The sequence below is a fragment of the Enhydra lutris genome, unplaced genomic scaffold, assembly GCF_002288905.1.
Source record: "Enhydra lutris kenyoni isolate GAN:26980312 unplaced genomic scaffold, ASM228890v2 scaffoldscaffold31, whole genome shotgun sequence".
NCBI lineage: Eukaryota > Metazoa > Chordata > Mammalia > Carnivora > Mustelidae > Enhydra > Enhydra lutris.
Genome location: NW_019154115.1, coordinates 9,161,489 through 9,188,422, shown reverse-complemented (window position 1 = coordinate 9,188,422; position 26,934 = coordinate 9,161,489). Strand labels below are relative to the sequence as shown.

Sequence of the window (26,934 nt, the reverse complement as noted above, 5' to 3'; positions counted from 1 at the left end):
GAGCGCAGACCTCCTCCTCAGAGGGCGCTGTGAGTGCGCCGCCAGGGCCCGGCCACCCGCCTCCTGCCTCCCCTGTCAGCGGCTCCCGAGGCGGCGGCGGCGAGGAAGAAGGAGTGGGAGGAGGCGGCGGCGGCGGCGCACTAGTCCTCCGCACATGCCGGCCCCGGGCGGGGGGCCGCCCCCAGGCCGCGCTCCCGGCCGCCGCCGCTGAGCTCGGCCAGCCCCCGCACACCGCCCGGCCGCCCCGAGGCCTCGTCTTCCTCCCAAACTTTGCAAAGTCGGCCCGCGTCCCCGCCGCCCTCGGCCGCGCCTCGGCTCGGAGGCTCGCCTCGCAGCCGCAGCGGCCCCGCGAGGAGGAGGAGCCGCCGCCGCAGCATCAAAGAGACCGAATTCCCGCGGCCTGGGGGGGAGTCATGCTTTGCGGTCTGTAATGTCAGCAGAACAGGAGAAGGATCCCATTTCGCTGAAGAGAGTTCGAGGTAACCGGGAAGGGCACGGGATTGGGGGATTCGGGGTGAGTGGGGTGCGCGGGGGCCGCGTGCCCGGCCGCTGGGAGGCCACGGGGCTCTGTCCGGGCCTAACTCCGCGCAGCCCGCGCGTCCCGCCTGCGCCCCGGGGCCGAGGCTGCGTTTCGAGGCGCGCGGCCCCGGAGCCCGCTCGCCCCAGACACCCGCGCGGAGCCCTCGCCTCCGACTTTGTGTGAGGCGGCAGTTGAAGCCGCGCTCAGCATCCCTACGTACCCCGCTCGTCTCCCACCTTAGCTCGTTCGCAAGACAGCACAATAGACACCTCGAAGGGTGAGAAAGAAACACCCCCTCCCCGACAGAGACCACGAACGATGCCCACCCCCCAAAAAGTAAGTTGGGCTGCTCAAGAGTTGACGCTTTGAGGAAGGTGTACCGGGCCTTCGCGTCTCTCCCAGCCCCCTTCCCACCCTCAAAGGCAACAAATATACAGCGTTATTTTCCTTGGATTGAAGAGGAGACACTATATAAATTCAAAAGGCATTTTCTTTATGGGCTTATGGATAAGAATCAAATCACCTAAAATCAATTTTATACGTGATTGGTTTGCGTCTTCCTTGCACACTAGTTAGGAAATTTCCTGCTGCCTTACTATCGAAGAAAAATCGGAGGGAACGCCGTACCAGACAAAAGATAATGCGTGTAAGTTCACAGATGCCAAATAGCGGCTGGAAATTTGGGGGATATCCTCCAGCTTTTATTTTCAACTCTAAATGGGGTTAAGGCTGAAAGTCCCAAAGTTGAAATAACACTGTTCATTAAGCAAATATTTATTGAACATGTACTGTGTGCTGTGCACTGTTCTTGGCACTCGGGTACAACGGTGAACAAAGCAGGGAGAGTCCTCACCGGGTAGCAGTTCACACTCTAAAGAGATAATGAACGAAAGATATAGAATGTCAGATAGTAAGTGCTCTGGAGATAAACAAAGCAGGTAAAGTGGTTAGGAAATACATAAGAGGTGGAGAGGTATAGGTTATGTGTAAGAGGACTGATCTGGAAGATGTTTGAGCCAGGACCAAAGGAAGTGATAGACCAGAGCCGTATGGGTATGCGTGGGAAGAGCAGTCACAGCGAAAGGAACAGCGAGTGCAAAGGCCCTGGGTCTGGAACTTGCTGAGTGTATTCAAGGAACAGCAAAGAAGTTATGGTAACCAGCAGAGAGTGAGCAAAGGGAGAGTAGTATGAGCTGAGGAGAAAAGGTGAGAAGAGGTATATATATATTATTTATTTGAGAGGGCATGCATGCGCACAAGGGGAGGAGGGGCAGAAGGAGAGGGAGAAGCAGACTCCCCGCTGAGCAGGGGCTCAATTCAGGACTCTGAGATCATGACCTGAGCCCAAGGCAGACACTTAACTGACTAAGCCACCCAGGCACCCCAGGAATTATATTTTTAACAGGGTTTCTCTGGCTGCCCTGTGGAGAATAGACTGGGGTGAGGCTGGAAAGCTAGTTAGGAAGCTACTGCAATAATCCTTTCATCCAAACAGGATAAAGTGCTTTATAAATCAGTAAGTAGTAAGGTAAATTTCCAATTGACTTAAGAGATGTAGAGATCAAGAACCACAGTCATTCGTCTATGTTTTTGTTCCATGTGACTAGAGATTAATCCTAGAGAACCGGATTGTAACACAGTAACAATGTGTTGATGATCCAAAAGACATCACTTGTGTATTTAGGTAGAGATTGATTTTCTTAGCCATTTAAGCAAAAACATAATTTAGAGCAGAATATTGTTTTTAAGGTTTAATACCAGCATAGGTTTTCTATTGCAGCTTCCTTTTCTGTTTGTGGTTTTGAGTTGCCAAACCCTTTAAGGAATAGACCTTTCTGAAATACAGTTATTCCTCTGATATTTTTGCCATATTATTTTGCCGATTATTATAAATTACTTTGGCGTTGAAGGAAAAGAAAGATAGTTCTCAGGTTTATCAGTCTTAACCAAATGTAATTTTAAATAAAATGGATGGATATTTTACTGTAGATCAAGAGCACAGATCTATCTTTATTTTGTTCCAGCTACTGCTTTTAAGTTTGGTGCCTTAGCTGTGTGTAGTCAGCTCAGGTGTCAGCTCAAGAATATTCTGCAAGTTAAATACCAGAATAAAAGGCAAAGAAAGCACTTTTCAAAATGAAAAATCAAAATGAGGAGGAGTTTTTATAATAAGTCACTTTGTAGTGACTATAACATTAATTTTTAAAATATTTTGGATTATTTTATAAAAGGTACCAGAATATCTATATGAGTGATTCTGAAACACAATTCAGCTGAACTTGACTGCTCTGCACTTTTTGTTGTAATTTATATCCTAAGACATGCAGGATGTGGTCTTTGCAGAATACAAACTGTGAACAGTGCTTCTTAAACTGTTTACCATCTACCAATGTATACAGACAGACTTTTAAATAGTTATGTGTTTGTTTCATGTGTATTATAAAAAATATAAGTCATCAAACCTCTTGTTTAGTTTAAGGCTAAGATACACACAATTTAAATTTGAAGAAATTTAAACAAACAGTGTCACAGATGGAACTCAGATATGACAAAATTATGACAACATGACTAAGGACTTTACAGTAGTATGCTTTGTAGACCAAAAGTATCATATCCCCTGGGATATTTATTAAAAATGTAGGTTTCTGGGCCCACAGAATCAGAATTTCTGGGTGATTTCTCTACATCTTTAACAAGATCCCTTGTGTTCCTTATGCCTACTAAGGTTTGAGACCCAGTGATGGTAGACCTAGATTGAAAAGGTGAGTGGACAAGAGGAAGCTGATTTGGGGGTCTTCTAAACCTGTCCTGATATTTTAATATTAGATTCAGAATTGCTATTTAGTGGCAATGTATCTTACTCTTATTTTCTACCAGTTGTTACCATCCTCAGCCCCTCAGCCCTTGATTATAAGAAAGATCCATGAAGATAGGTACAATATCTTGGTTATCTTACTATTTCTCCCCTCATTGTTTTGCCTGCAATATATGCCAAATGAATGAATGAGTGAATACATGAAGTAACTCATTCATATATTTATGCTGATTTTTGATCGTCTATTCTCTTAAAATGTTACCTGTCATCCTTATTTTAACCAATATTCCCATTATGCAGTATTCTCAGAACTCTTAGGTGTTGATCTGATCACAATATCAATTCATTTATTCAGCAAATATTTATTGAGCAGTCATAGCACTAGACAGTGGAAATATTGATTAGGAAGACATAATACTGTTTTCAAGAAGTCTTTAGGATGCAGACAAATAAGTAGTTAGAAACAGCATGAGAAGTGCTGTGATCGTCTATAGGAAATAATGGAACCTATAACCTATCTTTAAGGGAATCAAGGAATGCCTTCTGGAGAAGTGTTCTAAGAAGTGTTCTAAGTGTTCTAAGAAGCAGTGAGTGTTCCTTTGTGGAAATGATGTAGAAAAAGCAGCAAGGACAATGGGGATGAGAAAAAGGTTTAGTAAGTCAGCAGTGGTTTTAAAAAGGCACTTCTGGGAAAAAAACACATTTTCAAGTAGTAAAAATTGAGTGATAAAAATGTGATGTAAAGAAGCATGGTGGTAGACAGAAAGACATAGCCAGTAGGTTGGAAGGATACAATTAAGAGAAAGTGTCTTTTTTTTTTTTTCTTTGAAGATAGACAAACATACTGGAAGACTTACAGAAGAACCTGAGAGGGGAGAAACTGAAAAACATCAGAAGAGAGGATAATTCATTAATAAAACATTCAATACATGTTTTTGAATATGTACCATGTGCTAAGCATTCAATGTGGGAAGCTAGAGGTGAGACAGAAAAGGCTTCTTTCTCATAAGTCACATCTCTGCAGATGAAAGAAGGGAAATAGAATGAAATGAAGAGGTAGTCATGGAGAAAAAAAGAGAGTGAAGAAAGAAATTTAGAGATGAAGAAGGAAGTTGAGCATTCATTCCAGATGAAGTGTTTTTAACCAGAGTTAGGCATGACATTGGAGATGTTGGGATGTGGTTTAGAATGGGATAATAGCATAGAGATACCATAAAAGTAGTAAAAATATACTTGTAGGCCATGTTGAGTGAGTGTATGGAGGATTTGGATTCAGACTGGAGATGAAACTTAATTTAGGTAGTCATAAAGTGGAGGGGAGGAGCCAATTGAAGTCTAAAGGAAAGATTTTAGGGGGGTTTGCTGTTTTATTTTTTAATTGGTACATATAAAGGCTAAACATTATCAGGAAAGTAGTTTGATTTTCAACACCTTGCATGAATATCCCCCTGAGGTGTTTCAGTGTGCACAATGGATATACATGGTTTGGAACTGAGGAAAGTGGGCTGAGCCAGAAATAGAGATCTGGAAGTTATCAGTAAACAAGTAAACTAATTGATGCCTTGGGAGTAGATAACTCACTCGGGACAGTGAAAAGTGAGAAGAGAAAAGCAGTGAGAAAAGCAACTTTGAAACTAGTATTTAGAAGACAAAGGGTGAAAAGAGGACTCTGAAAAACAGAATGTGAAAGAGTAGCCCGAGAGGTAGAAGGAAAAAACCGAAAGAGGAGAGTGTCACAGAAGTATAAAAGGAAGAAAAGATTTATGAGGGGAAGATAAATGAATTTTGTTTTTAGTCTGTTGATTGAAATGTATTTATCTGTGAGATGTCCATTGTGCTCTTCCTCCCACACTCCCTGTCTTGGTGAACATCATTTATCCAGTGACCCAAACCCATCTTCCACTCCCAGCCAATACTTTCCCAAAGTCCTAGAATATCTGTCTCCTTTCCACGTTTTGAACCCACCATCTCCTTGACTTTTCTATAACCACTTCTTTAGTTTAGACTTTATCTTTTTGATTATTATCATAGGCCTCTCACTGGTTTCCTGGCCTCCCGTTTTGTCCCTCTTAATCCATTTTCCACATTGCTACTGCTGATGATTAATAACTACTATCTATTGAGTACTTACCAGGCAGTTTGTTAATTGTTTTAAATGGATGTCTTGTTTAAACCTCTCAAGAACCTTTTGAGTTAGATGTTACTATCATTCTAGGTTTACAGTTGACTGACTAAAGCTCAGAAAGGTCAAGTACTGTGTGGTTAAATAACATTCAAGTTTACCTAGCTAGTAAGTGACAAAGCTAGAGCTAAACTCTATGGCTGAAAGTCTTAGTTAACTGTGTTCCATTGCCAGTGTGCTAGAAAACACAATTCAGTCATATTACTCTTTTTTTTTTTTTTTTTAATGGTAAAACTCTTTAGTTGTTCCCCATTATCTTTGGATAAAAATCCAACCTTCTTATATTGGCTCTTTTTTCACTTGATCCAGGCCTACCCCTCAGTTCTCTATCCTTCATATTCCATGAAACGGTCTCCTGTCCAGGTGTGAGATAATCACATTCCCTTTCTAGAGGTTCTCATGGTTTCTCTTGCCTTTAAACCTTTCTCGCACATTCTGTTCTGTCTGCTAGGCTTGCCCTCTTTTTTCCTCACCTTTGGTAGAATACCCATCCTCACGGCCTCAGCTTTGTTGAAACCTCCCAGGATGTCTTTTCTGATATTCCTCCCTCAGTCAAAATTAGATGGGACCTCCTTATGTTCCCTCCACATCCTGTGCTCATGTCTATCATAATATTCATCGCATAAAATTTAAGAATTCCAAAAAAAGAAAGAAAAAAATTGTTTTCTCTAGATTATGGGATCCTTATGGGGAGGAATTATTATTTTTTGAAGTTATCTGTTTACTTTTAAAATCAGAAATAGAATATACATTCTAAAATACACATTCTAAAATATAACAAGTAATGTGACCAACATTCACTTTTAGGTATATTTAATCAATTAATAAGTAAAAGACAGCATATTTTTTCTTGTTTTGATTAGGAGTGGATATGAATGGAAGAGAAATAAAGGTTCTCTCCCTTTATGGAAAGACAGTGAACTAAAAAAAATTATAAAAGCAGAAACCCCTCATATTTCACAATTTTGCTGAAACAGAAAGGTATAAGCTGTTTATTATGTGATTTTTATGAATATTTGCGGTTTTTTTCTTCTTTATTTTTGAAGTTTTTGTTAAAAAATTTGGTTGACTTTGTTCATAAAATAAGTTTATTATTAGAGGTATTATTGTATAGAGTCAGCTTCACACATGAGTGCTATCCACCCACCCTCCTATAAGTTTATATCCATTAGCAACTTTAAACCTCATGCACCTCAGTGATACAAAGATCATTAGTCTGGGGAGAACAGGTGGTACAGGAACCACAAATATTTGGAACCTTAAATCACAGAGGTTGAGGGTTTTCAGAATTTAATATTTATTACATGCCCAGATTGATCTTGGCTCTGAGCATCACATGGCAGACATTTTCTGCCTTACATTCTAAAAGAGTATAATGGCATTTTCATTTCAATCATATAAGGTCATTTTTTTTTAATTTAATTTTTTTTGTGTTCCAAGATTCATTGTTTATGCACCACATGCAGTGCTCCGTGCAATACGTACCCTCCTTAATACCCACCACCAGGCTCACCCATCCTCCCACCCCCCTCCCTTCCAAGGCCATTTCTTATAATACTGTATTGACATATAAATTAATCATATTTTCTTTCAATGGTAGAGACCAGTGTTACAGAAGTGCATGTTTCAGGTGAAGGCAAAGCTATTAGTTAAGATGTTCACATCCATAGTAAATGATGGAATAAACTGACATTATATCCCAGACTTCTGTGCTATTATGAAAAATTGATATTTTCCAGTGAATGTGTTAACAATGCTTGATACGAGATCTTTTGATAGGGCATTAAATACTATAGAAACTGAAATGAAGTGAGATTATGGTATAGTTTAGTTGAAAGGAGAGCAAAATGAAAACTAATATTGGAGGGTCCACTTTGTGCCAGGCAGTATAGTTAAGCACTGCCTAGTCAGTTCAGGCTGCTGTAACAGAATACCATGGACTGGGTGGCAATTTATTGGGCACAATTCTGGATGCTAGGAGAGCCAAAGGAGCTCTCCCAGGTTTGTTTTATAAGGACACTAATTCCATTCATTAAGGCAGGGACTAGTCACCTCCCACACCCCCTTCTCCAAGTACCATCAAACTGAGTATTAGGAGGTCAACACGTAAATTTTTGGGAAGGGACGGAGACTTGGTTTCTGTCATTTAATCAGCATAGTAATTAGAATGCATACTTATTTGAACTACTTTTGAAGTAAAGCTGTTTTTGAAGGGAAAAATGTAAAATATAAAAAAAATTATGGAATATAGTTGACACAGTGTTACATTAGTTTCAGGTGTACAACATAGTAATTTGACAACTCTACACATTACACTATTTTCACTACAAGTGTAGCTACCATCTGTTACCATATTTTGCTATTACAATCCTCTTGTTGACTATATTCCCTATGTTGACGTTTTATCCCCCAGACTTATTCATTACATAACTGGAAGCCTGAGTCTCCCACTCCCCTTCATCCACTTTTCCCTCCCCCCCACCCTCTGCCAACCACCAGTTTTTTCTCTGATTTTATGGGTCTGTTTCTGTTTTTCTTGTTTGTTTTGTTTTTTAGATTCCACATAAAAGTGAAATTGCATGGTATTTGCTTTTCTCTGTCTGGCTTACTTCACTTAGCATAATGCCCTCTAGGTCCACACATGCTGTCCTAAATGGCAAGATCTCATTCTTTTTTATGGCTGAGTGATATTCCGGTGTGGGGAGTGTGTGTGTGTGTGTGTATGTGTGTGTGTGTGTGTGTGTTTGTGTGTGTGTGTCCATATCCCATCTTCTTTATGCATTCATCCAGCAGTGGACACTTAGGTTGCTTCTGTATTTTGGCTATTGTAAATAATGCTGCAGTAAACATAAGGGTGCGTATGTTTTTTCAGATTAGTGTTTTTGTTTTCTTTGACTAAACACTCAGTAGTGGAATTAATGGATCATATGGTATTTCTATTTTTAAATTTTTAGGAAACTTCCATAGTGTTTTCCATAGTGGCTGCAACAATTTGTATTACCACCAGTAGGACCCAAGGGTTCCTGAATCCTTGTCAATACTTATTTCTTGTCTCTTTGATACTAAACATCCTGACAAGTGTAAGGTGATATCTCATTGTGGTTTTGATTTGTGTTTCCCTGATGATTAGTGATATAGAGCATCTTTTCGTGTGTCTGTTGGCCATATATATGTCTCCTTTGGCAAAACGTTCATGTCATCTATCCATTTTTAAATCAGCTTCTCCGGGGTTTTTTTGTTATTGAGTTTTGTTATGAGTTGTGTAGGTTCTTTATTTATAATATTAAGCCCTTATGAGATATGTCATCTGTGAGTATCTCCTCCCATTCAGTAGGTTATCTTTTCCTTTTGTTGATGGTTTCCTACACTGTGTGAAAGGTTTTTTATTTTGGTGTAGTCTCAATAGTTTATTTTTGCTTTTGTTTCCCTTGCTTTAGGAGGCATATCTAGAGAAATGTTGATATCAAAGAATTGCTATCTGTTTTCTTCTAGGAGTTTTGTGGATTCAGGTCTCACATTTAGGTTTTAATCCATTTTAAATTTGTTTTGTGTATGATGTGAGAAAGTGACCCCATTTCATTATTTTTTATGTAGTTGTCCTCAGTTTTCCCAGCACCATTTATTGCAAGACTATTTTATTTTTAGAAAAGATTTATTTATTTATTTATTTGAGAGAAAGAGAGTGTGAATGGGAGAGGTGCGGCGGCGGGGGTGGGGGGCGGAATCTCAAGCAAACTCTCTGCTGAGTGTGGAGCCCTACACAGGGCTTGATCCCACAATGCTGAAATCATGACCTGAGCTAAAATCAAGAGGCTCTCACTCAACCAACTGAGTCACCCATGCAGCCATTGAAGACACTGTTTTTTTTACCATTACGTATTCTTGCCTCCTTTGCTTACAGTATTTGGCCATATTAGCATGGGTTTATTTCTAAACTCTATTCTATTCTGTTGATCTTTGTGTCTGTTTTAGTGCCAGTGCCATATTGTTTTGATTACCACAGCTATTTTAGTATAGCTTGAAATCTGGGATTATGATACCTCTAGCTTTGTTCTCCTTATTCAAGGTTACTTTGGCTGTTTAGGCTCTTTTGTGGTTCCATACAGTTTTGGGGATTATTTGTTGTAATTCTCCAAAAAATGCTATTGGTATTTTGATTGGGATTGCATTGCATCTGTTGTTGCCTTAGGTAGTATGGACATTGTAACAATATTAAGTCTTCCATCCATGAGCGTGAGTATCTTGCCATTTGTTTGTGTTATCTTCAGTTTTTTTCAACAATGTTTTATAATTTTCAGAGTAAACATCTTTCACCTCCTTTGTTAAATTTATTCCTGGTATTTTATTCTTTTTGGTACAGTTGTAAATGGAATTATTTTCTTCATTTTTGTTGTTCGGTTGTTTTCATTTTTCTGCTACTTCGTTATTAGTGTATAGGAACACAACTGATTTCTGAGTATTAATTTCGTATCCTGCAACTATACTGAGTTCATTTGTTACTTCTAATAGATTTTTGGTGGAGTCTCTAAGGTTTTCCATGTATAGTATTACATATTATCTGCAAATAGTGATGGTTTAACTTCTTCTCTACCAATGTGGATGCCTTTTATTTCTTTTTCTTGTCTGACTGCTATGGCTGGAATGTCCAGTACTACGTTGAATAAAAGCAGTGAGAGTAGACAACCTTGTCTTTTTCCTGATCTTAGAGGAAAGCTCTCAGTTTTTCATCGTTGAGTATGATGTTAGCTTTGGGTTTGTTATATATGGCCTTTATTATGTTGAGGTATGTTCCCTCTAAACCCACCTTGTTGAAGGTTTATATCATGAAAGATGTTGAATTCTGTCAAATCCTTTTTCTGTATCTACTGAGATGATTGTATGGTTTTTACCCTTCATTTTGTTAGTGTGGTGTACCATGTTGATTGCTTTGCAGATGTTGAACGATTCTTGGTGGTAAGTGATCCTTTCAATATATTATTGAATGTGGTTTGCTAATATTCTGCATCTGTACTCATTGGTGATACCAACTGTAATTGTAATTTGTAATTGTGTTTTGTTTTGTTTTGTTTGTGTCATGTTTGGTTTTGGTATCAGGATCATGTAGGCCTTATAGAATGTGTTTGAAAATTTTCCTTCTATTTTTTTGGAATAGTTTGAGGAGAATAGGTGTTAACTCTTCTTTGGTAGAACTCACCTGTGAATCCATCTGTTCCTGAGCTTTTGTTTTTTGGAAGTTTTTTTGATTACCAGTTCATTTTCATTACTAATAATTGGTCTGTGTTCAGATTTTTTATTTCTTTTTGATTTAGTTTTGGAATGTTGGTTGTTTTTAGAACTTAACCATTCTAGGTTGTCAAGCTTGTTGCATATAAATTTTTGAAGTAGTCTCTTATAATTCCTTGCATTTCTGTGGTGTTAGACACTTAATCAACTGAGCCATGTAGACACCCCATAATTTTCTTACTTTAATTATGGCCTTTTCTTTTCCATTTAGAGAAGTCCCTTTAACAATTTTCATAAGGCTAGCTTAGTGGTGATGAACTCCTTTAACATTTATGTTTCTGGGAAACTTTATCTCTCCTGAATTCTGAATTTCTGAATGATAATCTTGCTGGCTAGAGTATTCCTGGTTGTAGGTTTTTCCTTTCATCACTTTGAATGGATAATACTTCTCTCTTTTGGCCTGCAAAATTTCTGTTAAAAAATCAGCTGATAGATTTATGGGATTTCTCTTGTATATAACCATTTTCTTTTCTCTTGCTGCTTTTAAAATTATCTTTAATCTCTGATATTTTAATTATTATATGTCATTGTGTGGACTTCTTGGAATTCATCTTGTTTGGGATTCTAGCATTACTGAAGCTGGATGTCTGTTTCCTTCCCTGTGGCTGGGGAAGTTTTCAGCTATTATTTCTTCAAATAAGTTTTCTGTCCCCTTTTTTCTCTCTCCTCCTTTGGGGACCCTTGTAATGCAAATGTTTGTTCTCTTGATATTGTCCAAGAGCTCCTTTAACCTATCCTCATTTTTTAAAAAAATCACTTTTCTTGGGGTGCCTGGGTGGCTTAGTTGTTAAGCGTCTGCCTTGGGCTCAGGTCATGATCCCAGAGTCCTGGGATCGAGCCCCACATCGGGCTCAGTGCTCGGCAGGAAGCCTGCTTCTCCCTCTCCCACTCCCCCTGCTTTGTTCCCTCTCTCACTGTGTCTCTCTCTGTCAAATAGATAAGTAAAATCTAAAAAAAAGTTATTTTTTCTTTTTGCTATTCATGTTGGGCTCTTTCCATGACCCTATCTTCTAGATTACTGATCCATTCTTCTGCATCCTCTAATCTACTGTTGATTCCCTCCAGTTTTTACAAAATGTGAAGTTAAAAAATGAAAATTTACATGACATAAAAGGCATACCACTATCTAGTGTACAGAACAATACCCTCACTTCCTTTTTAAGGACTTGAGGCTGAAATAGATTCTTTAATAGAAGAAATAAAAAGGTGGAATATATATAATATATAATGTAATTAGAACAAAAATATATAAAAGCCCTAAAGCAAATAATCCATAGTTTATAAAAATAAAAATTATAAATAGAAAAAATAACTATACTTCCAATAGATTTCATATAAAAGAATAACTTGTAGATTCTTTAGATGGGAAAAAATTGCCTTGTTTAATAGATGACACTCTCCAATAAGACTATGAAGAGGCATATACTTCAACTTCCAGCTCCAGATAAAGTTTAAAGGGTAAAAGAGAGATAAGATAATTATTTCGTTTAATTGAGATTGAGTGGCATAATGTAGGGTGATAATATCTACAGAGATAAAATTTCTTTGCTTTCTTAAGATGAGAGAGGCTTCTTTTTTCCGTTTTTGTCTTCACCCTTTCGCATGTCTTTTCCTCTTGTGAATTCAGAGGTCACTGGGCAGGTAGGAGTGAAGAGATGAGATAAAGAGATTCAAGTATTAACAGATTAAAAGTATAACAGTGGCCAGTGTTAACAATGAGCTTTGACAGTTTCCTTTTTCTTGGTTCTCTGCCCCACAGCTCTCAGCTCCTGACTGAGTAGTGATTTACTTGCAGTTAGCAGCCTCTGGATTATAGAGCAGCTGGAAAGAAGCTTTGGTACCAAAAGTTCTTAGGGTAATGTAATCGACTAGCTCTACAGCCACTACTTTCCTGTTCCTTGGATTCTGACCTTTCACTATTTTTAAAGAGTGAGAATCATGAAAATTCTTGGTAGCTTGTAGTCTAATTAGGCCTTAGGTCTATGATTCTGATCTAACGCAATGATTACCTCACTGAGAACTACCAGTATTACAGGTAGCAGGAGGAAGGACCCAGGTAAGGCCAAGTGTCAGAACCATTGAAAATGTTATATAGTTCACTCTTTAGATGAACAATAAATGGAGCAACAAACACCAGTGGAACTTGAAGATTTGCTTTATGGAGGGAAATGTTATACTCTTAAATAAAAAATTAATACCATAGAAGTCAGTTTCTAAAAGAATTTAAGGTGGTTTTACTCACAGATTACTTGAAAATAATGTTTATTTAAATAGTTGCAAATGTCAAAGCCTTGTCTTACAGTGAATACAAGTAATTGTTATTAAATTTTTGGAAAGTGAACAGAGATGTACATACCATTAATTAAAAGTACTTTCTGTCCATCTTTAAATTGCAACATTTAATTGTAAAATTATAGTTATTCAGTATTCTTAATGCTCTGAGTGAGAATTTATATATTCTAGATTGGAGATTAGAGACTAAATTAATAGTAATTGTTTTTATTTTTAGGAATTGCAGTTTTCTTTTTATATTTTTGTTATAATGAAATATCCATGACAGATGTTAGGAAATACAGGACTTTGTTGTTTGGTACCTTTGTTTATTTATATAACCACTTTATTATTTGACCTCTAAAATCATTGCTGATTCTTTTTCTCTACGACACCCATCAGAATTTCTAGGTATTCGTATTTGAGAAAAACACATTTCTTGGCTCAGCATGTCAGTATATACTGTTAAGGGAAAGTGGATACGATTTGTTAATATGGGATCATCAATTCACTTTATATAGGGTGCTGAATAGTTATAAATTAGTAATAGATTCAGTTATATCTGAACCATGAAATTTTAAATCAATGACTTTGAGGGGTGGATTGAATCTCACAGTTAGTTCTTTACTTACCATCTACTGAAATGGGATTACTACCACATCAAAGAATTTAAAATAGGGGTTCCTTTAGTTTGAACCTGAAGTTTTCATTTTTGTCTTTTGTGGTCCACTGAGGAAGACAGTATGTTTGTAAGATTTTAGGGAGGCAAACTAGTATCTTAGAAGTATATAATCTAGGTTTACCCAGACAACCAAAAGAAAGAAAGATAAATTGGAGTTCATCAAAATTAAAAACTTACATGTGTCAGAGGACACTATTAAAGTGAAAAGACATCCCACGGATTGGAAGAAAATCTTTGCAAATCTTATAACTGATAACAGTCTAGTATCCAGAATACATATAGAATTCTTACAACCTAACAAAAAAGATAAACAGCTTTACTGAAAAATAGACAAGTGACTGGAGTAGGCATTTCTTCAAAGGAAAAATATGTATAGATGATCAATAAGTATATGAAAAGGTGTTCAACGTCACTAGTAATTTTGAAAATGCAAGTTAAAACCGCAAAGAGATACCTGTTTATACTTTCTAGAATGGCTACATTTAAAATACAAGCAGAGGAGAGTCAGTCAGTTGAGCATCGGAGTCTTGGTTTCTACTCAGGTTCTGATCTCAGAGTTATGAGATTCTGCCCTGCATCAAGCTCTGTGCTTAGCCAGGAGTCTGCTTTAGATTCTCTCCCTCTCTCTGCCCATACCCCCGCTCTTTCTCTCAAATAAATCTTAAAAAAAAAAAAATTAAAAAGAAACAAAATAAGTGTTGGGGAGGATGTGAGGAAATTGGACCCTTAGACTTACCGGGTGGGAATGTAGAATGGTGTAGCTGCTATAGAAGGCAGTAGGGCAGTTCTTCAAAATGTTAAACTTAAGAGATACCATACTGCCCAGAGATTCTATTACCAGATATATACCCAAGAGAATTGAAAACATATGTTATATAAAAACTTGTACATAAGTACTCATAACAGCATTATTCTTAATAGCCAAAAAGTAGAAACAACCCAAATTGTTCACCAGCTGATCAATGGATAAATGTAATGTGGTATATCCATACAAGGGAATATTATTCAGCCAGAAAAAGGAAATAATACATACTATAACATGGATAAACCTTGAAAATATTACTCTAGTTTAAGTGAAACAAGACACAAAAAACCACATATTGTATGATTCCTTTTATATGGCATATCCAGAATAGACAAATATGTATAAGTAGATTCATGATTGCCAGGGCCAGGGGGACTGGGAAATGACTGCCAATGAGTATATGATGGGGTGATGATAATGTTCTGGCATTAAAGAGTAGTAATGGTTATATGACCTTGTGAATATATTCAAAAACTTAAAAGCAAAAGGAAACAAAACCCTAGTTTGAGATTTCTATGCTACTTTTTACCAGTGGTATGATTTCTTTACATTCCATTTCTTTTTTCTTTCTTTAAAAAATGGAGATGAAAAAAAAAAAAAATGGAGATGACTTACCTACCTCTTAGGTTTGTCATGAAGATTGAGCTGAAAGAACATAGATATAGGCAAATACAGACTTCTAAATTGGGATGGTAGAACAGAACTACTTTACAGAATCTCTTTTTAAATGAACCATTTTACTTAGAACCATTTCTAAGTAAAATGAACGAAAGCTGTTTTTGAAAAAGAGCAAAAATGTTTAGCAACAGCAGCAAACAAAGGCCCAATAACATAATTCTGAAACAGTGCAAAATGCACTAAGGCTTCTAAGACAGTCTCTACCCTTGGAAGCTATTAGTAATTTACAGAATTTTGAGAATTCTTACTAATAACCCCAAGTCTGGATAGAAGGAAATTAAATGACTGTTCTTTATCTTCTCATTCTTTTGTGCAAGAAAAAAAAATGAATGAAACAAAAAGTTAAAAAAAAAAAAAAAAAGAGGACTGTTTCTATCAGATACAAACTGAATTAAGGAACCCAGGGAAACCTCCCATGTGAGTGGGGTACTACACCCCCCAACTAGGTAGATGGGCATTTAACAAAATGTGAGAATTAAAAACCTGGATGTACCAAGGAAACACAAGAGGTTCTTACTAATCTTGCTAGAAGAGGCAGGTGTTCTAAAGAGATAACAGCATATCCAGTCACATAAAAATGATAACATTTGTATAAAAGTGAGTTAGTTGGCTTTATTTCAGGAATGTCAGTTTTGAGTTGAACATTAAAATAGTTTAAAGGGGAAAAAAATCACATGACTATCTCAATAGATAAAACATACCACCAAAACCAAGTAATCTTAGATGTAAATAAAAGAGAGTCAGAAAGTCACCCATGTTAAATAAAAGAGCAAATAAAAGATCTAGACAGAATTGCAAGATAAAAATAAAAGCATAACTATGTAAATATACTATAGGAAACTAATGAATTAACAAAAAAAAAAAAAAAAAGAAGAAGAAGAAGAAAGAAATAGCATGCAGAAGATGAAGACCCATAACCTAAAAGACAGAAGGAAAGATCTCATATGTACTTTAAGTGGTAAACTTAAATGAAAAAACAAAAGCAAAAATAAGAGCAGGAAGGAGTTCAAAGACAGGATGATTAATAAAACAAAATTAGATTAAATATAAATTGCAGATCTCAGGAAACCAATCGAGGACTAAACCAATTCTAGAACAAATTATAGAACAAATAAAAAAATTAGAAATAAAGAACATAACATGGATAACATATGAATTACATAATAAGAAAATAGGAAAACTACAGATAGATTAAGTAGATATTAAAAAAGAGTAAAGTTGGAAAAGCTAACTAATAGATATGGGGCTAAAAATTCCTCTAGCATAATAATAATTAGTGCCCCCCCAATAGAGCACTCAACAAAGAGCAGAAAATGTATTCAAAGATGAGATAAAAGAAAATTTAGCTGAAATAAAGAATTGAATGTAGAGATAGAAAAAGTAGATGATGGGAAACAGGATGGAAAAAAGTAGAGTAAGATGTGATACCATATTATCTTAACTATTCAAAGTTCAATCAATGCTATCTAAAATCGAGGAAAGACATACATTTTCCAACTTAATGTTTTCCTTGATTTCTTTTAGACTTAGAGGATTCTTTCCAAAAAATTCTCTTACGGTAAAGAAATATTTAACATATTCTATAGTTTAATTCATTTCTTATTGCCTTTATTACATTATAAAAATGTTAAAATTTAATGCTGTTATTTAAAAATGTACCCCATCTTTGTAAAGTTATTACTACTGCTCTGTATTCACAGAGGGAGCAGTAGGTAGGAGGTAATAAGCTATATGTGTAGAATGATGTGATGTTAACTTATTAGTAATGACAGTTTCTGGCTGGTGGCACTTGAGATATGTATCAGTCGGGATCTACTCAGGAGATAGAAACCATACCAGTTACTTTTAATAGAAAATGTAATATAAGGTATTGTTAACAGACATTAAACTGAAGTGGCAAAATAGGATATTGAAGTTTTCACAGAGGTGTTGACTGTGGGAAGCAGCTACCATTCCTAAGGCCACAGGAAAGAAGTTGGAATTATTAGAGTATATAAATTCACGGAAGGGCCCTGTGGAGTTTAAACTCGGATCTCTGAGAAGGAGGTGCTGCTTATTCTAGTATTGAAGCCTCTGGACTCTGAGGGTGAGCCCCATAGGCTTGGAACTCAAATGCCTGGTGCTAATGTCTCTGAGGAGGGCACAAAAAGGCTGTTTGGGATAATAAATGAGGTAAAAAACAATGTTATTTTGTTCTAGATGGCTAGCCAGAACAGGGAATACCTTTCCAATTATTAGAAGTATTTCTCTGTGTCTCTCAATATAGAACTTCTGAAAGTTTTTATTTATACTGACCTTGTGCATTTTTAAAAATTTATTGCTAGCTAATTTAGTTTAGTTTTTTTCCTGTAAGTGAAAACTTTTCTTCTACGCTATCTTATGACTGGTTTTAGTTTGTGTATAAAAAGCACTCTTATGTTTAAATATTGATTTAACATCCAGAATCCTTACTGGATTTTGTTAGTTTGTCAGTTTTTTCACCTTTGTTGTATATAAGCTTCTCTAAATAGCTCTTAGAGAAATTGGCTTCACATTTTGTTAGGTGGGAGTCTTTGTCCAATACACTTATTTCTCTTTATTGCCAAGTACCATTTATTTTTCCTGAACTATTATTGTAAAAGACTAGTCTCCCTGCTTCTACCCCGTCCCATCACCAATTCATTCTCAACACAGTTGCTAATATAATACTTTTAAAACTTAAATCATATCACTTTCCTGCTCATAACCCTTAAGTGATCATTCACTGTCCTTCAGATAAAATTCAGATTCCTTAGCATAAACTACAAGGCTTTGTGTCTTAGTCTGCTTGGGCTTTAAGACCAAAGTATCGTAGACTGGGTGGCTTAAACAACAGAAATTTATTTTCCCAGTTTGGAGGCTGCAAAGTCCAAGGTTAAGGTGCTAGCCAATTCACTTCCTGGTGAGTGCTCTCTTTTTGGTGTGCAGATGCCCACCTTCTTGCCTGTGTCCTCACATGGCCTTTCCTGTGTTTGTACTCCAGAGGGAGGATGGAGAACATACTCTTCTTTCTCCTAAGGCCACTAATCACATCAAAAGGACCTGACCCTCATGACCGGAGGTAATCTTCATTACCTCCCAAGGGCCCTACATTCAAATACCAGCATACTGTGGGGTAGGTCTTCAAAATAAGAATTTTGGGGGGACACATTCAGTCCACACTGCTCTAAATGATCTGATCCCTGCCTATCTGTTTAACCTCTTTTAGTGGCATTCTCCAGAGTCCCTTCACACACTGGCCTCTTTTAAATTTCTCAAACACATCGTGCTTCTTTCTTTTTTTTCTTTTTTAAAGATTTTATTTATTTATTTGACAGACAGATCACAAGTAAGCAGAGAGGCAAGCAGAGAGAGAGAAAGGAGGAAGCAGGCTCCCCACTGAGCAGAGAGCCCAATGCAGGGCTCGATCCCAGGACCCTGAGATCATGATCTGAGCCGAAGGCAGAGGCTTTAACCCACTGAGCCACCCAGGCGCCCCACATCGGGCTTCTTTCTACTTAAGAGTCTTTACATGTGCTGTTCTCTGCCTAGAGGCTCTTCCTTAGGCTGTTTAAATGAGAGATTTTTTGTCCTGTAAGTCTCAGTTTATTTTTTAATTTTATATTTATTTTTATTTTTATCTTTTAAGTCTCAGCTTAAATACCCCCTTTCTCAGAATCCACATATGTGAGCATGTCTCCTCTAATTGTCAACTCACTGAATCTATTACAAATGTGTATCTATGTATGTATACATACTTTTATTCTTCTGTCTACTTTTGTAATGATCAGAATCCTCCATAATTGTTTTCCCAGCAGAAAAAAATTCTGTTGATATTTTCAGATCATGTCAACTCCGTACTTTCTAGTTTTTATTTTGGTAAAATATATATAAAATAAAACTTTCCACTTAAACCATTTTTAAGCATACAAATCAGTGACATTAATTTCATTCACAGTGTTGTATATTGATAAACTTTTTTTAGCCTCTTTACTTCACGGTCAGGCTTTTGCTTTTGCTTGATCGTATACTGTTGAGAAAATAATACTCATGTACATTGTTGTACCTTTAAGAATTTAAAGGCCACATAAAATTTAATGCCATAATTCCAGTTCTAGGAATGATTTGTACATGTATTTAAGACACCTATACAGAGATTTTCATTGCAGACAGCAAAGATTTGGAAACAACCTAAATATCCATCAGTAGGGAAGGATCTAGTTTAATGAATTATGGTATAATTATACCATGAAATACTACTCAGTTATTAGGTGATGGAGCAGTTCTGTATGTAATCACATGGAATGATTTCCAAGAAGAAAGCAAAGTGTAGAGAGCATTGTTGTATAGTATGCATGCTATGGTTTTTGTACTCCCCGCAAAAGATATTATGCTGGAATTTTTCTAGATTATCTTTTGAAAGAGCAAAAACTGGTGGTTGCCTCAAGGATAAGAAACCAGATGACTAAAGCTTCAAGGGTAGGATGGAGACTTTCTCACTGAAAGAATAATAAAAATTACTGTGGGAGTAGAGATGAATGTTTCTGGCTGAAACTATGGGGAAGACTTTTTAAAAAACAGAGATTTTTTTTTTTTAAAGCTTGGTATTGCTTTTATCTAATAAAAATAGAACATATATTGACAGGTAGTTATGATAGATACTGCTGTGAGAGATGTAAAATGATTTTAGTTACAAATGGAAATGTTATTATTATTATTTTTTAAGGTGGTGATAGTGGACTGGATGGGTTAGGAGGACCAGGTGTACAACTAGGAAGCCCTGACAAGAAAAAACGCAAGACAAATACACAGGTAAATTGACATTTTCTTTAATAATGGTTTTTGTTCACTGATAAGATCAATCTGATGAGGTAAATTTAAATTTGGTCATGGGTTTGTTTCCTATCCTCTTCATAACCTAATCGTGAATTCTGCAGTGATTTTTTTTTTTTTTTTTTAAATTCTGCAACTAGTGGCTGTTGTTGGCCTATAGGTCTAAAGTGAGTATTGCAGGAAAGAAGTGTAGGCAGACAAATGAAAATGCTTGTTCTTAAATCTAACTTAAAAACCATAGGTAACTGTAGTTCTAAAAGATTGTAAAATCTGGGAACACAGGTTTAACTTCATTGAAGTAGTGTTCAGCTGTTAACAGTAATTCAGTAGTACCTACGTGTCATTAAGCGATCGTGGTGGAAGAATCTTTTGTGTATAACCTGTGCTTAGATAACCATTATAAGAACAGGCTTCTGTGCTTTTATCCCTTATAATTTTGAAGCACTCTTTCTATTTTAAAGACTACGAGAAAGTAAGATGTGTATTCAGATTATTTCCATTTTGGCCACCATCTGTTAAACTTCCAGTGTGACTAAAACTGGAAGTTTATTTTTCCATTCTGAGGCCAAGAGCATAGTGCTTGGGGAATACTTTAATAGCTACTCCCTGAAGTTAAGCTAACAAAAAAACTTAGATCCTGTTTATTGTTACTTAATTTTATGGTTTAAGTGAAAGGTTCCAGAATTACAGTTAAGCATATTAAATGAAAGTTACATAATGAAGCTTCTTTTGAAGCTTAAATACCTTTGGAATTTGAAGTAACAATGAGTTTGAGCTCAGAAAATCATACCTCCTTTCCTTTCTTAAAGAAGTCTACACATTTTAATCATTAAATATAATTAAATATGAAAACTATTTGGAATTGAAAGGTCAAATGAATTAGATTTTCATAAACAAAGCAAGAGAAATTTGATTAAAGCTAGGTTGTTATATGTTAAGATAACAGTTTTAATAACTTCTTTGATCGAAACATGTCCTTTACTCTACATTCTCATTTCAGGGGCCTTCTTTTCCTCCATTGTCTGAGTATGCTCCACCACCGAATCCAAACTCTGACCATCTAGTGGCTGCTAATCCATTTGATGACAACTATAATACTATTTCCTATAAACCACTACCTTCATCAAATCCATATCTTGGCCCTGGTTATCCTGGCTTTGGAGGCTATAGCACATTCAGAATGCCACCTCACGTACCTCCAAGAATGTCTTCCCCATACTGTGGTCCTTACTCACTCAGGAATCAGCCACACCCATTTCCTCAGAATCCTTTGGGCATGGGTTTTAATCGACCTCATGCTTTTAACTTTGGGCCACATGATAATTCAAGCTTTGGAAACCCATCCTATAATAATGCACTAAGTCAGAATGTTAATATGCCTAATCAACATTTTCGACAAAATCCTGCTGAAAACTTCAATCAGATTCCTCCACAGAATGCTAACCAAGTTTCTAACCCTGACTTGTCATCTAACTTTGTCCCTGGAAATAATGCAAATTTTCCTTCTCCATTAGAATCTAATCATTCTTTTATTCCTCCCCCAAACACTTTCAGTCAAGCAAAAGCACCACCCCAAAAACAAGACTTTAGTCAAGGAGCAACCAAAAATACTAATCAAAATTCCTCTGCTCATCCGCCTCACTTAAATATGGATGACACAGTGAATCAGAGTAATATCGAATTAAAAAATGTTAATCGAAATAATGCAGTAAATCAAGAGAATAGCCGTTCGAGTACCACAGAAGCTACAAATAACAGCCATGCGAATGGGACACAGAATAAGCCGCGACAACCTAGAGGTGCCCCAGATACCTGCACCACTGAAAAAAGCAATAAATCCTCTCTTCACCCAAGCCGTCATGGCCATTCTTCTTCTGACCCAGTGTATCCTTGTGGAATTTGTACAAATGAAGTGAATGATGATCAGGATGCCATCTTGTGTGAAGCCTCTTGTCAGAAATGGTTTCATCGTATCTGCACTGGAATGACTGAAACCGCTTATGGCCTCCTAACTGCAGAGGCCTCAGCAGTATGGGGCTGTGACACCTGTATGGCTGACAAGGATGTCCAGTTGATGCGCACTCGAGAGACTTTTGGTCCACCTGCAGTGGGCAGTGATGCTTAATCACTGGCATTAACTAAAGGGTCCCCTCCCCCCGTCTTACAGAGGTTCAGTGACACAGGATTTTAATGTTTTACATTATTTTTTTAAATGCACACACAAAAAGATTATTTACCTTTTAGTTTTTGTTAATATTCTACTTCATTACCAGTGCAAATTTTATATTGTCCTTGTTTGCTATCTTAAATGAGAATAATGTATATGGGGGTGCTTTAGAAAGTACTATACTAATAAATGTTAGTTGGTGTTGTTGTTGTTAATCATAAACATTAAAAAGCCTCTTGAAGCTTCAAAATAATATATAGCAAATGTAGGCAAGTTTTGACTTTAGAAAGTTAGAATCATTGAAAAATGTACATTGCAGAGCTGAACTTTGTTAATATTACATTAAATGGTTCAAAAAATCTTTCAAGGATCTACTTGGCATGTTTTGAGGAAAAAATATGTATAGCTATAACATGGAAGAAAGCATACATTTTAATGGATGTTTAAAAAAAAATAATAGCGTATGTTACCAGATTTCTTCCCACTAGGGTCTTTGAAGTTAGTGACTTCCTATTTTCAATTCAGTCTTTTCAAGATATCTGTTTATACAGATATGAGACAGATGTTAGCATATAGTAGATGCTTAGTAAGTATTTGTTCATTAAGTTGTGGATTGTACCACATGAAATTGCTACTATTAGATGAGTTGATAAAGGACTACAGTTAGTAGAGTTGAAGTGAAATATGTTTCTAGTTGTGCTGTTTAGAATTACAATAGTAGTATGCTCTTCATTCAGTTTCCTTTGATTATTGAGTTGTTTTGTTATTGTTTTCCAGAGAAATAAATAACATAGTATCTTCGGAAGAATTGCGAATACTTCTTTTAACACGATTTGAAGCCAGGACATACTGCACATGACATAGGTGGAAACATCAAGTTGGCCTTAGAAAGCTCAGCTGGTGAGACCTGCTCAGTGGTGGTTTGAAAAATCTTGTTCTGGGGATTTGGATTCAAAGACAAGCCTCGGGGGAGATCAGAATCCATTTTGAGCAAACACCAATTAAGAGCCAGGGTGAAAGCTAACTTACAAACAACAATTTCAAGGCCTTGAAGTAGATAGGAGTTTCTGTTGTGACTGGGGAAAGTGTAACGATGGACTCAAGAACATCCTCCTGGGCGATGATCAAGAACAGAGACAGAGGTGTACTCGCTGAGACTTAAAACAGTGACCTGTGACCAAAAAAATCACACACAAAAAAACAAACAAAATACACCACAAGATACTGTTTGAGGATTGATAGCAATTCATACAATGGTTGGATGTTGGTGAAGCTCCCAAACTTGCACCATTATTAGCATTGTGACCAAAAAAGTTCTGAAGGCCGCATAGTGATCTGCAAAATAATAATTAATTACTACTGTTTAACCCCTAGTGAAGCAGCAGCAGCAGCAGCAGCAGCAGCAGCAGCAGTGTCTCGCCAAGAAATTAAAATTGTGCGTGAAACTCTTGATTAAAAAAACATTCTTTGGTTAATAAACATGAGCCTACACTTTTACATGACAGCATTTGACCTTGCATGCCACAAGCCACTAAAGCAAAATTAATTGAATTGGGATTTTAAATTTTGTCATATCCATTATAGTCACCAGACCTTTATCCAGCAAACTACCATCTTTTTCATCATTTGAAGCTTTTTTTAATAAACAACATGTTCTCCAATTTAGAAACAGTAATTGGAGGGATATGAACAATTTATATAGTTGAAGACATGACAAATTTTATAAAAATGAAATATTTAATATCCTACTAGAAGAAAACTATTAATGCTCATGATGCATATTTTGATTAAATAAAACTTATTTTTTTAAATAGTGTTTTAATTTTGACCTACAAAAACAGCAATTTCATATGGTACAAGGTAGTAGAAGGTTTTCTCCATTTACCTGTGACTAGTTAGAGGTGAGTACAAAATATTTTCAATATAGCTGTAAATTATATATCTTTACAATTTTAGGAAATGAAATGATATAAACTCTTATACTAGGTACTCCTTGGTGTGAAAACTTTACCAATTGAAGCAGGTGAAAATGCAGTATTTTTGGCTGACTCCGACTTTTGATGTATTTAGAAGCATTTTTGAAGATCCCATGTTGCTTACTTTATATTTGAAGTACACGATTTTCTAAATGTTTAAGGACCTACTTATGTTGTTCTTGAAATCTTGAAATCCTAGTGAGTGCTGGTTTTGAAGACACTTCCAGTGTCTTCGGGAGTTAACATTTTACATGGTAGTACTTGAGTTGTACTTACGGTTAGAATTGATTATGCATTTTCTTAAACCATCTGTTGCTTACGGTTTCAGTAGTTGTTTTGTGAAAGTGAAGTAACCTCTCCCAAGCTAGTCTAAAGGTACTTGATTTGTAATGTGATTCTTTTCCATTTCCAAATAGACATTTTTGAAAACTTACAAGTGAATTTTTATTCAAGTATTTAGATCTTCTGAGCACCTTATTTAAGTAAGAGTCTAAATATTCAGAGAAAAACCCGTGGTTGACTGACCGTGAGTCACAGGTAAACTATAACCATAGTTTGTGAATGTTTTCATGTATTCAAATTACTTTTCTTAACTAGTTCACATTTGTCTGTATATGATTACTAAGTCAAAAGTTAGATGGTTTTTGATAGGAAAAGTGATGAAGTATAAGAATGTCCAATTTGACCCAAAAAAGGCTATTACACAAATTGATATGGCTTTGTTAGGACAAGTGATGAGCTACCCTAAACATTTTCAAATATTCAGTAATGAAAAGAATTGTACTTAGGTAGAATAATCTTCCAGTAGCATTGCACCTTTTTTTATATAATCCTTTTCCTTCACTGAAGGCCTCATCTCACATGCACACATACACACAGAGATACACACACACACACAACTGAGCAGGAAAACATGGTTTCTCCCATATTCCCAAGTTTTGTCTAAGTTCAACCTGGCCTACACTCAGCAGCTAGGCTCTCTCGTGACAGCTAGATTACTGATAGTTTTAAAGCATCTATTCCTTTCCCAGAACTTGCTTTATTCATTTTACTAGAGAATTCCTAGTCTACTTACTTGTTGAACTACTGGACTCACTAATGCCGAAGTAGCTTAGCTTGTAAAAGAAAAATTATTCTTTAGATAGAGTGCTTAGAATTAGTTTTGTGATTGTTGTTTTCCTTTGGTGCGAAATACTTTTAGAGTACTGCCATTAGGATTCTTGTTACCCAAATTAGAAGATTATGTACATAAAGCAAGATTTTCTTCTAGTGGGGCTTACTCTTTCTGGATTAACACAATATAAAGAAATCTGATTTTTTTTTAAGACTTCCAGCTCTGCCTACTGGTAGGAAAAAACCTCAGTAGTGTGGGTCACCATGAATTCTGCTGACTTTAGTCATCCAAATAAGTATCAGGAGTCTTCATCTAGAATTCTTTCAAACTTGTTTGTCTTGAACATATTAAAAGTGCTAGTACTTATTGTCCAGCATACTATAGTAATTGTATCTAATAGTAAAAAAAAATGTAAGTAATAATTTTTTTAAGGGAGCTCTAAAGAATTTTTGGATTTTTTTTTTTTAACAGTGTATAGAGGTTTCATATGCATGAGCATTTGTGCTATTTTGATTTTTTTTTTTTAATTAAAAAGTTCAATTAAGGGCATCCAGGCTCCCAAATGTCATTTGTAAATAGTGGTTTGGAACATTATATAAAATGATTAGATTGTTAGGAAAGCTGATAAAGGCTTATTTCAACCATAATGTAGTTAACCACTAGTATCATGCTGAGCACTCAGTTTTCTTTAGGGAACCAATCAGTATAGGAGGTAGAAAGAAACAGGAGTCTTTCCTTTTTCCTGGTGGGATTCAGGAAAGCTAGGTTTCTTGGTGTTAGTGTTTCCTAGTTGTCCTCTTACCATCCTAAACCCTCCAGTGGAATACTATATAAGCCAACTTGCCTTTTCCCTTACTGGATGGTCTGTGCTTCAAAATTTCATCTTTTCTCCATTCAGAATTCCCATTTTTTCCCCCTGTGGTTATGGCTGGCTAGATTTTAAGGGAAAAATGTTTTCCACCAAGATGTGAATGAAGATAGTGAAGAAAGTGGGATTAAACATTTTTAAAGACCGCTTATTCAGAATGAATTTTTATCTAATAGGATTTCAGACAATATGACCACATCTCAGGCACTGTGGGAAGCAGTATTTTTTATTGATTTGGTGGATGCCTCTTGAGAGTACTTAGCAATTTCCTTTAGATTGTTGGGACTTTTTAGTTTTTTCCCTCAACTTTTGAACTCAGAGGTTTTTTCTCATTTCAAAATTAATAACTTCCTCTTTCTCCCTATTCTGTTTATCCAATAGAAGAGTATAGAAGTCACATCTGCATTTTTCTAACTCTTGGTACAGAGATGGAAGTTTAGAGGTACTCCTGGAGTAGGGAGAAGAGGGCTGGCATTAACATCTCCCCTGACATACAGCCTAGGGGAAATGAACAGTGGCTATCTTTAAGCCAGATGTGAGTTCATCGGAGGCTGCCTGTATTTCTTTGACAATTTTTAATGAAACCCAATGGATAAGCTTCATCTTTATCATAGTTTGTCAAAATACATTTCTTGCAATTATATTAAAACTTATTCTAAAGACTTGTACTTTTCTTGTTCTGTAGGTGACATAGATGATGTTGCTTGTTAGTTAAAATATCTTTTATAAAAGAAAGTCCTGCT

At 36.4% G+C, this 26,934-nt stretch overlaps 1 protein-coding gene across 1 annotated transcript; it reads left to right on the top strand.

Annotated features, from left to right (window-relative positions):
* The first annotated feature begins 211 nt into the window (after nt 1-211).
* Nucleotides 212-23,629, top strand: LOC111153285 (pygopus family PHD finger 1). The gene is made up of 3 exons (XM_022512215.1): nt 212-479; nt 19,960-20,045; nt 21,067-23,629. The coding sequence occupies exons 1-3, from the start codon at nt 431-433 to the stop codon at nt 22,189-22,191; spliced, it is 1,260 nt and encodes a 419-aa protein (XP_022367923.1). The 5' UTR covers nt 212-430; the 3' UTR covers nt 22,192-23,629.
* Nucleotides 23,630-26,934: the final 3,305 nt, after the last annotated feature.

What these genes read in the sequence shown, in the direction of transcription:
- LOC111153285 (XM_022512215.1), top strand. Translation starts at nt 431, where the DNA reads ATGTCAGCAGAACAGGAGAAGGATCCCATTTCGCTGAAGAGAGTTCGA. An exon ending in TTCGCTGAAGAGAGTTCGAG is followed by an intron (nt 480 to 19,959) that starts GTAACCGGGAAG and finishes TTATTTTTTAAG; the next exon opens with GTGGTGATAGTGGACTGGAT. An exon ending in AACGCAAGACAAATACACAG is followed by an intron (nt 20,046 to 21,066) that starts GTAAATTGACAT and finishes TTCTCATTTCAG; the next exon opens with GGGCCTTCTTTTCCTCCATT.